This window comes from Paramisgurnus dabryanus, chromosome 12, assembly GCF_030506205.2.
Source record: "Paramisgurnus dabryanus chromosome 12, PD_genome_1.1, whole genome shotgun sequence".
NCBI lineage: Eukaryota > Metazoa > Chordata > Actinopteri > Cypriniformes > Cobitidae > Paramisgurnus > Paramisgurnus dabryanus.
In genome coordinates, this window is record NC_133348.1 from 20,484,089 (window position 1) to 20,498,914 (window position 14,826).

At 38.1% G+C, this 14,826-nt stretch overlaps 1 protein-coding gene across 8 annotated transcripts in view; it reads right to left on the reverse strand.

The window, feature by feature from the left end:
- Window positions 1–14,826, reverse strand: part of palld (palladin, cytoskeletal associated protein) — a 97,767-nt gene that overhangs the window by 6,386 nt on the left and 76,555 nt on the right. For 5 of the 8 annotated variants that reach the window (XM_065257100.2, XM_065257101.2, XM_065257099.2 and 2 more), the window contains 8 exons: window positions 13,108–13,764; window positions 9,883–10,021; window positions 8,331–8,432; window positions 7,634–7,672; window positions 5,148–5,369; window positions 4,444–4,593; window positions 1,747–1,835; window positions 904–1,036 (listed from right to left, as the gene is read on the reverse strand). In XM_065257100.2, the coding sequence (XP_065113172.1) occupies window positions 904–1,036; window positions 1,747–1,835; window positions 4,444–4,593; window positions 5,148–5,369; window positions 7,634–7,672; window positions 8,331–8,432; window positions 9,883–10,021; window positions 13,108–13,764 (1,531 nt within the window). The remainder of the gene's footprint in view (window positions 1–903; window positions 1,037–1,746; window positions 1,836–4,443; window positions 4,594–5,147; window positions 5,370–7,633; window positions 7,673–8,330; window positions 8,433–9,882; window positions 10,022–13,107; window positions 13,765–14,826) is intronic. The other 3 variants (XM_065257103.2, XM_065257102.2, XM_065257104.2) reach the window with 3 other exon arrangements.

Consider the following 14,826-nt stretch of genomic DNA (forward strand, 5'->3'; position numbering starts at 1 on the left):
AGAAAGAAAACCGAATAATATGTAAGCTTTTCATTGAAGGTCATTTATCATCTCAAAAGTGATGAAACATGTTGCTTTAACTTTATTTATATTATTGTTTATGTCTTAATGTACTTGTCATACATTATTTAATGCGAATCTGCAATACAGAAGTGAGCGTTATCATTTGTTTATCTATAAAGTGATTTTCTTTACAAGTTTTTAAAGATTATTTGATAACACTTTACAATAAGTTTGTATTAGTTTACATTAGTAAATGCATTAACTAAAATAAACAATACAGTTTTTAAAAATGTATTAATTCTTATTAATGTTAGCTACTGTAAATACAGTTATTCATTGTGCATTAGTTTAAAACACTTGATTTTATAAATGTACTAGTAAATGTCGAAATTAACATTAACTAAGATGATTCAAGTATTGAACATTGTTAGTTCATGTTAGCTAATGCATTAAATTATTGTTAACAAATACAACCTTATTGTAAAGCGTTACAGATTATTTAAAAATTTGGTTTGTACTAATCTGTTTTTCCACTACACAACTGCCAAAAAAGGCCAAAACAAATTGTGTTCAATGCATTTTTTTGTTTGTTTATGGATCAGGTACCCTGTATGCGTGCCTCATAGACTTACATTATAAAAGCATAACCGTCAACACATATTTTTGTCTCCGGTATTTAAGAAGAGCAAAGCCAAAGAATTAGTCAACAGAGCTCAACTGGTATGCAGAAGATTCCTTTGAGTTTCCTTTCAGCTTTTGAAGTCTAGCTTAAATTGTTTTCTGTCTTGGTATTTATCACGTTGTTTAGGTCACATTGATAAAATATCTGCCGGGTTTCAGAGTGTGAGAAGCTTTGAGGTCGATCGGTTCATCATAACAGTGTGTGACGTTGCTGATCACCTTGCAGTCCATGCGACAGAGTTTGCCCTCCTGCACGATGAGGTCACCGGGGGCCTGCAGGAAGTGGGGGCGAAAGTGACGTTCTTGAATGTTCTCGTTCTCATCACCACTATCTCTAGACCTTGAGCGGGGTCTGAGAAAAAATTAAAACAAGGTTTACACATAGTATTACCACAATACTGTAAAATAAATGACACACAAAAAAATTCAAATCCGGTTACACGTTTATGTAAAGATGTGATTTTTAGATGGATGTTAATATGTCTAAACTATTTCAACAGACTTAAAACTTTTATTATAAATCCTTTAGTTCACAGAAGGGTGTGTTATTTGCGCCGGCAGAGATTTATAATACAAATGTATTCAGAGACAAACGTAGCTGCTACACATTCACAATGTAGTATCCTAAAAAGATTTGAAAATGTAATCAATCTGATTTCAGGATCATATTACTTTTCTCTGTCATAATGAGTTATAGGCATGCACATTGTGTGATACCTTTTGACACAACTGCCTCGGTCAAACAAATAAATACACAAAGGGCACATATAATATAACATCTAATCAGGAGGAAACCCCACCCGTTGAAAACCATTCCCAAACACACACACAAAACCCTTGTCTTTGTTACCGGTCCTTACATCAGTGTTCAAAACATACAGGTGTCTTTTACATGCGACACGCCTTCGTTTTGTGCTAATCCCATAAACCAACTCAAGTCATTGGTGCTTGACAATGATCAATATTAAATCCAACAGTTCTGAGAACAGATTATAGTGTTTTCCTCTAAATCACAGTCATTATGGTTAAACCTGATCCTGTTGAGAGCAGAATAACGCTTACCTGCGGATGTGTCCAGGTGTTGAGCGCTGACTTCTCCCTCTTTGGTTTACAGCCTGGACCATCATCCTGCCGGTACAGCTCACTCTTCCCTGAGAGTGAAAGCCACAGTTATTAGATGAATGAAAAGTGTGCTCCTTTTGTTAATTTAGCAATGCGGGTTTGCCATTTTTTGCTTTGACCTTTCTATTTGTTTACAGCCTTACCTTGCCAATATGACAGAACAAGTATTTGTCATGCCAATGTGGCACTTTTAAACTTAAATAGATGGGAAAGAGAAAAATGAGGGGCCTGTGACCACATGAACTTGCGTGACTGTGCATCAGTTTTGTTTGTCATTGTGACACTGTGATTGATTGGTCAGTCTGACTCTTTGATTCATTGAATAGATCTGGAACATTTCAGTATCTGTTTGTATGAATAAACCCGTTGCCCTGAAGTCTGTAAAAAGTTTTCTCACTGCTCCCCCGGACTGCTGATGTTTATCTGTTTGAATCATACAACATTGGATATACAAAGTCATTTGAGGGCATTTGGGTGTGTGGAAGGGTGCAAGCAAAACCGTTCAAAAAAATTTAAGACAGATTCCTTCACTATTAAAAATAAATGTATGTTCTATCGATGATAAATATTCTTAATATTCTATTAAGAGAGCTTCAGTCTTTGTGCTTGAACCATAAACGGTAGGTAATATGGACGTATTGTCCATGAGCATTTTTGAAGCCCAAAGTTGGCGGAGTATGCCATCACCATCTTGACAGAGCTTCATCGTGCATCACTCGCAGATAACTGAAAATGGGCAAAGAGGCGGAATGTGGGTGGAGCTAAGAGGCCTGGTTGCTGAAACCACGCCCGCCTAGATTAAAGGATTAGTCAATTTTCTTTAGAAAAACACAGATAATTTACTCAACACCATGTCATCCAAAATGTTGATGTCTTTCTTTGTTCAGTCGAGAAGAAATAATGTTTTTTGAGGAAAACATTCCAAGATTTTTCTCATTTTATTGGACTTTAATGGACCCCAACACTTTTAATGCAGTTTAAAATTGCAATTTCAAAGGTCTCTAAACAATCTCAAACGAGGCATGGGGGTCTTTTCTAGCAAAACAATTGTCATTTTTGGCAAGAAAAATAAAAAATATGGACTTTTAAACCACAACTTGTTGTTTTCCTCCGGTCCTGTGACGCGCCGGCGCGACCACACGTAATGCGTCATCATGTCAAGAGGTCACGGATGACGTATGCAAAACTACGCCCCAGTGTTTACAAGTGTGGAGATAGAGGACCGTTCCGACGTAGTTGTAAGCGAATGATACCAATTAATCTCCTTGTGTCAGTTTATTGTTTAAAATGGTCCACAATGTGAGTTTCATATATGTAACACGTGACCTTTCGATGTCATTATGCAATTACGTGAGGTCGCGCTGGGTTGTCACACAGCTGGAGGAAGACGAGAAGTTGTGGTTTAGAAGTGCATATTTTTTATTTTTCTTGCCAAAAAGGACAATCTAGTTTCGCTAGGTAAGACCCATATGCCTTCTTGGGATCGTTTAGAGTCCTTTGAAACTGCAATTTTAAACTGCATTAAAACTATTAGTTGTTGGGGTCCATTAAACTCCATTAAAATGAGAAAAATCCTGGAATGTTTTCCTCAAAAAACATAATTTCTTTTCAACTGAACAAAGAAAGACATCAACAATTTGAATGACATGGTGGTGAGTAAATTATCTGAAATTTTTAAAGAAAATTGACTAATCCTTCAACTGTGGTGGCAGCAGCGGCAGTTCACCTGTCACTCAAGTGGTCATGCCCATAATTATGCAGAACTTTAAGGGTTAATATCATTTAATTTTTGATGCGTTACAAAAAATTCACCCCCTCACAGTTTTCATAAAGAGCAGAATTAGCTATATAGACAAAAAAATGTACCAGGCTGTAAACTTAGCTATTTCTGCATTTTAACATGAGGGGGTCTCTATGGCTCCCTTTTGGAGCCCTTAAAAAAAACTTGGCTTGGCCCCATTTTGTGTGTACAGTCAAAGTCCCTTTAGGAAAGTCACGTCACAAGGCGCCCATGTTTGCAACACCTCTGGGTAGTTATTTCAGTCATACATGACAACAAGTATTATCAACTTGAATAGGACCAACAATTAAACCTGACGTAAACTGCTTGTTTCTCAAGCTTAAAGCGTGTAGCTTAAAATCGCAATAAAACCCTTTTATGCAAAGTCGTTTCAGCTACTGCACATGGTCACAGGTTGGCAAGCGCCATGTGCAACTGTATAGAGCCCCTCCTCTAAAGTATTATCTGTTTTTATCAATTAATAATTGGTTCTTTTAACTGGAAGCGGGACTTTTGTTGCCATATTGAGCGTTGCATTATCTCCTGTTTGCAATAATAGCAATGCTCAACTTTAGTATATTTAAAATCTTTGGTACAAAATGGCCTGGTTTCACATACAAGGCAAGTCAGCACTATGTCTTAGTTAAATTAAGATATTTAAATCACTATTATAAAATACCTCAGAAAAAATATTCCTTGAGAACGTTTGCATTTTGAGACAAAACTATGACACTGACATAATTTATGGTATGTCAGGCAAGTTATTTTCTGTTATGACATCTCAAAAATTTATTTTGGTTGTGGACTAGACTTGAGCTTTGTCTGTGAAACCGCGCATATGCGTTTGTGTGTCTCACCGCTGGGTTGCCGGCCATTATAGTGTAATTTCCATCATCATCCAGCGAGGCAGCAGCCGTGTGCAGGAGGCACGTGCCATCGGGCTCCCGACTGATACGGTAATGCTCGCTGCGCTTCGATATCTGCTTTCCATCCTTAAACCAGTACACCTGTAAACACACAGACATGCACAATTGCACAACATGTTTTTCCAAAAACTGTTTGTCAAAAGCCTGAACCTTTGCTTCTTTCTTTTTGTCTTCCTCATTGTTCTTGTTAATATAAAGACTTCTGTCATCGCACAGTCATTGCAGTAAAAATGCAAGATTAAATATAGCAGGAATCTTATCATATCAGTCTGCTCTCCTTTAATCTCATATTATAACATACATGCCTCTTTTCAAATGGCCATTAATGGTAAAGTAAACATGACTCGCCATTTCACGCACCACTAGTGCATCTCTAAAACAGGATATGAGGCATGGAATGTTCGAAATGTCCGGAGCAACTTTGGAAATTGTAATCATTCCTTCCAGTTTTCTTAATCATAATATGATTTTATAATATAGTCAAACTTACTTTACATCAGATGACTCTTTTTTAGCATGCTATACATTACTATACAGGGATTAAAATGGTGTATGTTGAGAGTAATTAGCCACTAAATGCGGTTTTAGTAATTAAAATAAGTGAGAGTCTGATTGCAAGTGCGATGACCCCTCACCTTTGGCTTTGGGTCTCCAATGACCTTGCAGCTGAAGGTCACAGGCATGCCTTCGAACACCTTGTAATGCTTAAGCTTCTGGTCGAAGAAAGGTGCGACCGTCTCTCCCGGGGCGTCTTCGTCATGCTCAACATCATCGTCAGACTCTTCAACAGGCGAGCGCTCCAGACGAAACTCGATCTCGCTGATCAACCGCTGCTCAAAGCTGGACACTTTATACTCCTGACACACACACAGGAAGTGGATGTTAGTTTCTTTAAGCACTGTCACTAAGATTTTGGTCAGGTTTACCTATTTGACTAAGCTATGGCAGCCAGGATGAGGGTTTAAAAATCTAGCTTAAAAACAGTTTATGTCTTTATATTTGTTGATGCATTTGGTTTAAAAATGAATCCCATATTCTGATTTACGCTTTTGTTTATGCATTTGGCAGATTATGCTATCCAAAGTGACTTTTATGTCCCCTTCCATCACATAGTACCTCGTGGTTTGGTTTGGGTCGGGTCAGCTCACCACACTTTGGCTTGGTTAGCTTTTCCATCGAGTTTAGTATCACTTCAGAGTGAGAGAGATTATAGGCGTGTCGTTATATTTGCGCTGCCTACTGCTGTGACATCATACAAGTGAGAGCGTTGTTGTACATTCCCATATATTTATTTATTTCTCAGTCCACCACAAAATTAAAATTGACCACCACAAATAGATGTTTGCACATCGCGTTTATCACTACCTCTGTGTCACATGACAGTTTCTGTACAAACACCGGTGGCGTCAGTCGACACGCTCCGCTGAGCCTCATTTAAGTGGCATTCAAGCATATATGTGGACGTGCGCGTCACTAATGTGCCACCACAAACTGAAAGTCTTGAAAAAGAATTTTTATGATGTTCCTGATTCTCTCAACATGTGGATGTTTTTCATCGCTAAAAGGGAGTTTGGGAACTTACAGCAAAGCACAGATGACAACATGTTTGCTCGAGACAGCGCAAGCTAGCATGAAGGTAAAGCTAATCTTTCACATTATAGCGTTGGCGCTGGTAGTGACGATTCTCTTAGACCAATCAGTGATTAACAGTGTTTTCACGTCACGTTTTGGTATCAGCTCGGGATGCTTGGAACCCTGATTGAGGTGGTACTAAAAAAAAAAGTATCGGGTACTATGTACTGCACCCTGTGGAAAAGCTCACAAAAGTAAGCTGACCCGACCCAAACCGTGGGGTACTATATGCAATGAAAAAGCGCCATTACAGTTTCTTTTTAGGGTCAATCCCACAAACTTTAGCTTTTTTTTAAGTGGCCCAACTTGAAGGCCCTGTGTTATAAATGATGACATGTAATAACAGCCTTGCCTATTCAGCTCACTCCAAAATGGGCCAGTATTGACTTCAGCTGCTTGACTTATTATCATCATTGTGAAGGATTTAGTAATGGGTTACTCTGTATACCCTGCACTACACCACTGTTTGTAAATGTGCTAACTCAAGTCCACTAACTCAATTGTATCTACATAATCTTAGTATTACTTATCTTATCAGTATTTCATCATATTATGTTGTTTTTTAGTTTTCCATTTTCCTATCTCTCCTTTTAGCGTTCGTAATCTTTTCTCTCCATTGAATTTGACTCTGTGCAGACAGAAGAAACATCTGGAGAATGGTGTGCCCTCATGACATCACAACAATAATCACAGGTTTAAGACGCAGCTGCAGCAAGTAAAACACACAGCACCATAACTACACATGCAGACAACAACGCACCGCCTCCATTTAGCTCTCTTGCACGTAAATCCATGTCCTCCCAAAAACACACACACACACATGCACACTACCAATGTAAACACATGGACAACCACTATTTGCACAAAGACGAGTGTTGAGAGCTAAGCACACTTTACATCTGACAAAACATTAACAGCATTTCCAATTTCCATTTTGCATTCCACTGCATTTTAGTATCTTCTCACAAGGGTGGGAAATGTGTGAAGCAGACACAAACTCTCTCTTTAATGCCCGGTCAACCCCTTATTCAGTGAACACTAAGTAGATACATGATACAGATTTTTTTATTATTTAACTTAGTTGAATTATTCTGAACTATAACAAAACAATTAAGTCCAGATCAATGTCAGAGTTTATTTTATGATAAAGAACAGTTAGCCATGTTATCCATTAAAAACTCCTCCTACATTATTTAGTAATACTATAGTTTCTGTAATTTCTAAAGACATCAATATTGTGACTTCTATCATTAAGGACTTGATAACCGTGCTTAGCCAAAAGACGAATGTACTGTAAACATACTCCACATGCTGTATTCAGTCACATACAGTAGAGACTGGCCAAAACATGGGGCTGACCACACACAGAGAGCTGAGAGATGATAAAACAAAAGACGGGGGGTCTGTCTTTAAGGGTGAACCAAGCAAAACAGTGGTGAGACAGATTTAGATGACTAAAACAGTGCTGAAGACAGACAGGATGAACAACCTTTTGAGGGACAGAATCTGAGTCAGCCGAGTTCCCTTCCTGTAAAGAGATCAGAAACAGGCGGGATGGGGGTTGATGATGTCCAACACAATCTCACGACACTTTGTAACTATTTTAAGAGGTGGCTAATTTGTACAACCTCATTCATATTTAAGTCCTATCTGCTTCCCACTTTCGATGTTGAGGGGGATGGAGTTTCATTATTGCTTTTTTTCCCAATAATAGTTGTTGGATGATTCACCCCTTATACGAATTTATGCGAATTAGCAACCTCATAAAACACTTTCCCATAAGACCAAGCTCTGATGTCACATCCTTAGCTCAGATAACATAATTATTGCACAAATGTGTACAGTCACACACTTTACTTGCAATGTGTCTGCACGGCTTACTCCTGCTAACTTTTTCACACACCTTGCTTATTGTCAAAATTACATCATTTCCCTACCTGCCAAACGTATATGTGCAAGCACATGCAAGAGCTCAGAGCTGTTAGCTTTATTATAATATGATTGACAAGCATGCAAGCAAATCACAATTGTCTAAATTATTTCCAACCGCCGCGCAGTACGAGCAGTGCACTTTCAGTGTACACTTTGTGCATAAATTGTGCAATAATAGAATACGGTTTTTTTATGGTGACACAGTGGGGATATTGTGTAGATATGTGCTCATCGGCATGTATTTATGTATATACCTGTGTAATTGGCTCCTCCTCCACCTGTTGCGTGTTAAACACTGTGGCAGCATTGTCAGCACCCAGCAGCCTGCGAGCCATCTTCTCCTCATAGGTTAACCTCTGAAAGCAAGCAGGATTAATCTGTCAGAGCCTGGGTTAGTGTGTAAGAACACACAAGCGATAGCATTTAGTTTATTTGGACGCTGGTAATAGTAAATTGAGAGCTATTAGTTGAATATGTGGATGGTTCTTTGATGGCTTGTAGGTAAACAATGATGAATCTTAGTTTGAAGAGTTGTTGATGAAGGTACTTTTCTCCATATATTATCCAAACCTAAAGTGGTATATAGTTACAGTGAAAACATGTGTGACCTTTATGAAAACCCAGCTAAAGTCATTTTTGTGATATACTGTTTTCTACATAAAATCATCCTACATAATGTAAAGAACATTCTGTAAAAATATACCCTTGATATCTTTAATATTGAAAGAGTAAGGCCATGTCAAATATTGAAATTTAAACAATTATCGAAATTAAACTTTTTTTAATAATAAAGATTTTATCATGAGACATTAGCCTGGATTTCATTGACAGGGTTAAATATAATCTTGTTTGAAACAAAATCCACCCAGTTGTAACTAATCATGGTATGTTAATTTGGAAGATGCATAGAAAGGACACAATTAAAATATTTAGGTGAAATATCAGGTAAATTAGATTTTCTAGTCAAACCCAATTGCCAGCATTATTGGATTGATTGTAATACACATCATATTTGATGTGGTATTGCTAGTAAGGCTAGCATGGTAGTATTAATGCATGTTAATTTGTATTAAATCTACTACAAATATACTTTAAAGGTGCCAAAGAATGCAAAAATTGCAAAACTTTAATTGCAAAAATCTAGAGACGTTTATCCATGTTTATTTACAACCATAGGATTTGTCCCCAGAATAAAATGGTCTATTATTACCTTATTTGAAAAGGTCATGAATAATAATGTTAAGCTGACCTCTGATTGGCTGTTTCTCAGAGCAGCTCATTTTAGTAGCGCTGTGTGTGTATACAGACCTTATTTTTGAGCCTGTATCAGACAAAGATACAGATTTTGAATCTGTAAATATTTGGAGATTGGATGGACGTTTCTAAGTGGTAAGTTTGTGTTATTTCAGTATGGACCTGCCAAACGTAACTATAACGCCATTAGTAGAACCTCAGTCAAAATGTTATCATATAGCATCAACTAGAATATAGCGCTAACTCAGCAGTCAAAACTTTGTTTTTATTACCATAACAACATTGTAAATAATAAAAAATTGGGGGGTGTACATCGCAACTGTAACATCACAATCTGTTTTATGTTGGAATTGGCCTGTTTTCCAGTGGTCTTTTGCATGCAGAAGGTTTACATAAAAATGAAGAAACAATAGTGTTTGAGGCTCACAATATGTTATTACCATCTACTTATTATTCATCTATGCCTAGGTAAATACACTTTTACATTCTACGGCACCTTTAAGTCCTTGGTAACCCAAATACAATTTTAGTCGCATGCATACAATAACAAACCTGTTGCCCATTGCTGAGTCGCTCCTCTTTAAAACGCAGTTTTCTCTCCAGGTCTTGTATGACTGCATCTTTGGAGCCCTGGATGTCTGAATCAGAGATGATGCGATGCGTCCGGGGTGTGGTTTTACGTGGCAGTGCTCTGTTGAAACATATTCACAATACAGATACAATACATGAGAAAATACTTTGTTAAAAAAGTAACAAACAACACATCGGCATTCGTCCAACTATAGATTCAGTAGCAGTGTTTGATAAAGCTGGTGTTGAAAGACAGACGCTGCAATGAAATCCAGTGTCTCTAGTGTGCCAGTATCAGTTTAAACTTTACTAAAAGTGCATAAAAATGTTAATTAGAAAAACATAAAAGAAACTGTCAACAGTTTGATAAAAGAAAAGCATACTTTGATCAACTTGTAAATTATACATTTGTTTCAGATCTTTGTGTTGAAATTACATCTGATCGCTAACAAGGCTAAATTGTAAACTATGGCCACCTAATAATTACCTGCCCATCAAATCTTTTCATAAAAGCTGGTTAGGAATGCAAGCCACAGCCACATACAACAAAACAACTAGTTAACACAACTCCGACTTTTATAATAAACTGCTATGTGAAAGTAAAAATTTCTTAAGACAAATGTGAAATTATTTTCCACTGGGATCCAAGAATCGTTTTCATGATCTGTTTGTGTCTGTGTGTGCGCTTCAGAATTCCACAGCGGTCCCTTATCTTTCCCCCTCTGGCTCTGGAATGCCAGGAAGAGAGAGATTGAGCGAGAGAGTGAGAGTGGGGGATGTACTGTAAGAGATGAACTAGTGAGAGATAATAAAGATGAATGATCCAGCAGCAGTTTTGAATCAGGAAAGCTCTCTTCCTCTCGCTTTCTTTATCTCTCTCTCCCTCTCTGATGGACAAGTGGGTTATAAAAACTCATGTTTCGTGAGCAGTCACACATGCAGGATCATTTTCTGAAAAGATCACGAATCATAAGGAACCCTTTGATCTACAGATATCTACTGCTTTATAACATTTTATTAGCATCACTCACAGGAGATTTAAAACAAATATATGAATAATTAAAAATAAAAGATTGCAGGTGAGTATGTGTGTAAGGAAAGGTGACAAAGTATAGAAGAGAGCATATTAGACATTCTCTGAAAGTTTCATTTTAAAGTAAAATAAAAAAAATCTCATACCTTATGTGCTTTCTAAAAATGTTTTTTCTCATTCATATACACTGGCCTGACTCTCAATGTTTCTCAGCGCACATTGATCCCTGTTTTTCCATAAACATTCCATGTAAGAATGCAAATACATTGGCAGAAAAAATATTTAAGAGACCAATTCAATGGTCCCTTTCAATTTGCCTAGATTTACTAGTTTATTTTTTTTTTAAGTAAAATTATAATTTTTTATTCTGTCAACTACCGACAACACTTTCTGCCAAATTCTTAATAAAAATTATGTTTTTATTTGCATTTATTTACTGTTATTTAAAGAGCACCTATTTCATTGCTAAAAACAATGTTATTTTGTGTATTTGGTGTAATACAATGTGTTTGCATGGTTTATGGTTAAAAAACAACACATTTTTCACATACTGCACAATTTTGTAGCTCCGGATTTCACTGGCTGTTTCTCAATATGCGTTCTTAGGCGATCTTGCGTCCTTGTGTTCTCGCTCTACGTCATCATTAACAGTCAAGTAAGTTCAATTCCAATTCTCAAGAACACAAGTACAGAGGACGCATGAAAATACCCGGATGTGTTCTTGATATCGAGGATGCATCGAGTGCAGACTTGCGAGCTGAAATCTGGGGAGGTCAGGTGACCAACAGGAAGATCGCACATATCTCAATTCTCACAAGTGCGATCGGTGTTCTCGCGACCTTCTGAGTTCGTTCTTCCAAGGTCGCCTGGCAAGACCAATCTCCACGAGAACGCGAGTCCGTTCTAAGTGTCTATACTAATACACACTTACACACCAAAGGAAATTTAAAAACGTGAATCGGACAATAGGTGCTCTTTAAATGTGGAAAACATGGTCAAAATAACTAAAAACGATAGTGTTTTCCGATCTTCAATACTGCAGAGAAAACAAGTTAAAATTAATATCTCAACAACAAAATACTCATAACGTTTTTAAATGTATTTTAAGGAAAATTCGAATTAATTAAAATGTATTTTTCCACAGCTGTATATCATCTTCCACAGAGCAACACAAAAATAGGGGAAAAACTACAAATTACTTATTCACCCAAGACTTCCTTCTGTATGCTCTTCCTAGTGGTGTAGAGCTCATGTCAGGCTCATGTCACTTTAGATGTGCACTTGAATGCATGCATGTATGGAATATTAATTAAGTTAAGTATTAACCAGAGGTGGGAATGGTTGCCCAGCAAGCAAAAACCAAGACGTTGAAATGACGTCTATATTGGGTCTATAGTTAGCCCGGCTATGAGTAACCCACTTCTACCCTAAATAGCCTTGAATTTGGTTACATGCCATTTTTGCCAAAATAACTTGAAGTATGATATTCCAACATGTAGGCAAAGGCAACAGGTGTTCAAGGTGTTTGCTTTCATTTGTTTTAAACTTATACGTATCGTCTATTCTTTGGCTATGGTAGACGTCTATTAGATTTTCACTGACAGCCCAAATTTAGCCTGGTTTTAGCCCAAATTGCTTTCTGGGTGGTAGATTTTTAGTGAAGTCTATCTAGGAACCTAAGATCCAGATTAGCACATGCTATACTCTATATTCAATGCATATTTCCAAGTCTTTAACTGGAATCATGGTTATGTACTATGCAAATTCATAATAATATATAGCAGAGATGCCCAACCCTGTTCCTGGAGATCTATACTCCTGTTCCAAACCAGCTTCAACACACCTGACTCTTAATTTTTAGGTAGCCCTGAAATGCTTGATTGCCAGGTTCAGGTGTGTTTGATTGGGATTGGAGCTGAACTTTGCAGGACAGTAGATCTCCAGGAACAGGGTTGGGCACCACCGATATAAAGGCTTAATGGGAGTATATGCTTTTGTGATTATTAACAGGAATTATTTTCAAAAATAGAATAAAAGAAACAGCAGTTCAACCATATCTATGCCTGTGAAAATAAACAATACTTGTTTGGCACAACACTAAGATCAATTTTCATTTTTAGGTCAACTATTCCTTTAAATCAAGTAATGTGTAGCAGAGGATTGTGGGTACTTACATTGTGCCATTACCCTTGGGCAACCCCAATGCATTAACTGGTGGTGGAGGAGGTGAAGATGGGAGAACCGATACCAGAAATCCCGCTGGTGATGTGGGAGTGAGCGTGAAGGGGGAAGAGTTATCAGAGCGGGCGGGGCTGGAAGTGACAGGTGGAGGAGGTGGTGGAGGCGGTGGAGGGAAGTCTTGCTGCAAACCAGAAGGAGAGGAGAGATTGCTGGAGCTGAGAAATGGAGGAGGAGGTGGAGGGAAGGAAGGAGAGCCTGGAGACTCCACGCTGCTCGCTTTAGTCAGTAGCGACTGCTGTTGGAAGGGTGGAAGAGTGATGCGGCTGAATGGCTTGTGGGACGTCGTGGGGGATAATGGAGAGGACAGGTTGGAGCCTGAAGAGGTAGAAGACTGGGTGCTGTATCCCAGCTGCACACCACTTGTTGTGGGGCTCTGGGCAGCGATGAACTGCTTGGGACGGGCGTAGTTGAAGGTGCTTGTCTGCATGGTGCTGCTCTCCAGCTCCTGAAAGGAGGGAGGGGGTGGGAGAGGCGGAGATGGAGGCGGGACTTCCTGCGAAGGTTTCTGAGAAGGGGAAACCTCCTGATCGAGTTGTTGCTGCTGCTCTAGAAGGATCTGATCTTGAAGTTGTTTCAGCTGTGCGGCGTTTCTGTTAGGAAATAATTAAAGTTAAATTTAGCTATGAAAATTTAAGTACTTTGAACACAATTATTGAAAAAAAAAACCAGATTTGGATGAATCTTGATGAAACCGAAATCAGCTGGATGCTGATTGGTCAATACAGCACTTAACTAGGGATTGACTGATTATCAGCCTGGCCAACTATTGCCTGAAATTAATCATTTTAAAAGGTTAATTCGAAACAGATTTGTGAATAAAATAATTTAATTTTGAAATACGCTCTAATGCAGCCACCTCTTTTTAAACTTTAGCACGCGTTTCAGACATTTGACAAATTGGCACTTGCACATCATTTCAGACCATGCCTCTGTATAAAACATACAATATGCATCAAATGATTATCTATTATGTGTACACAAGAGTTTAATGACTTAACAAAGCCATGTATCTGCTGTGGAGAAAACTAATAAAAATATAAATCACTACAGCAATCAATCTTCCCGCCAAAATGTTTAAAGTTTATGGTCCGCCCAACTCAAAAACCCGAATATCAAAATTATCTCAGTTTCCCCATCATAAATATCACTTGACAGGCTGTTCATGTCCAATGTCCAACTAGGTAACAACTAGGCATTTATGATATTTCCCATAGCATGGGAAGGCAGCATAAATCTATGACCTATAACAGCTACAGTATGGCACAAACTCCTACTCACTAAATCACCACACAGCATTCATCACAGATCATTATTTTTGTTGCATAGCAAGATTATATAGGGGAGTACATCTACAGCTTCTAGCGGAAGCGTCCGAAAACTCTAAATTGCTGTCTTCTGCGGAAGCATCCCAAGGCAGGAAGGCATCAAGGCATGTCCGAATCCAATGTTAGGTTAACTTCCTGACTCTTGAGATCTTGTCCCATAATTCTATGCTTGTGGGCGCATAGGAAATGTGATTGGTCGAGACTGGTCCAGTTCGAAAAAATTAAATGGCGGCCAAGAAATCGGCTGCAGCACAAATTTAGTGTAAATAAATGTATATTTTCGCTTTTTAATAGCATTTCTAGCGAGAAATTAGTATTGTAGTTTTC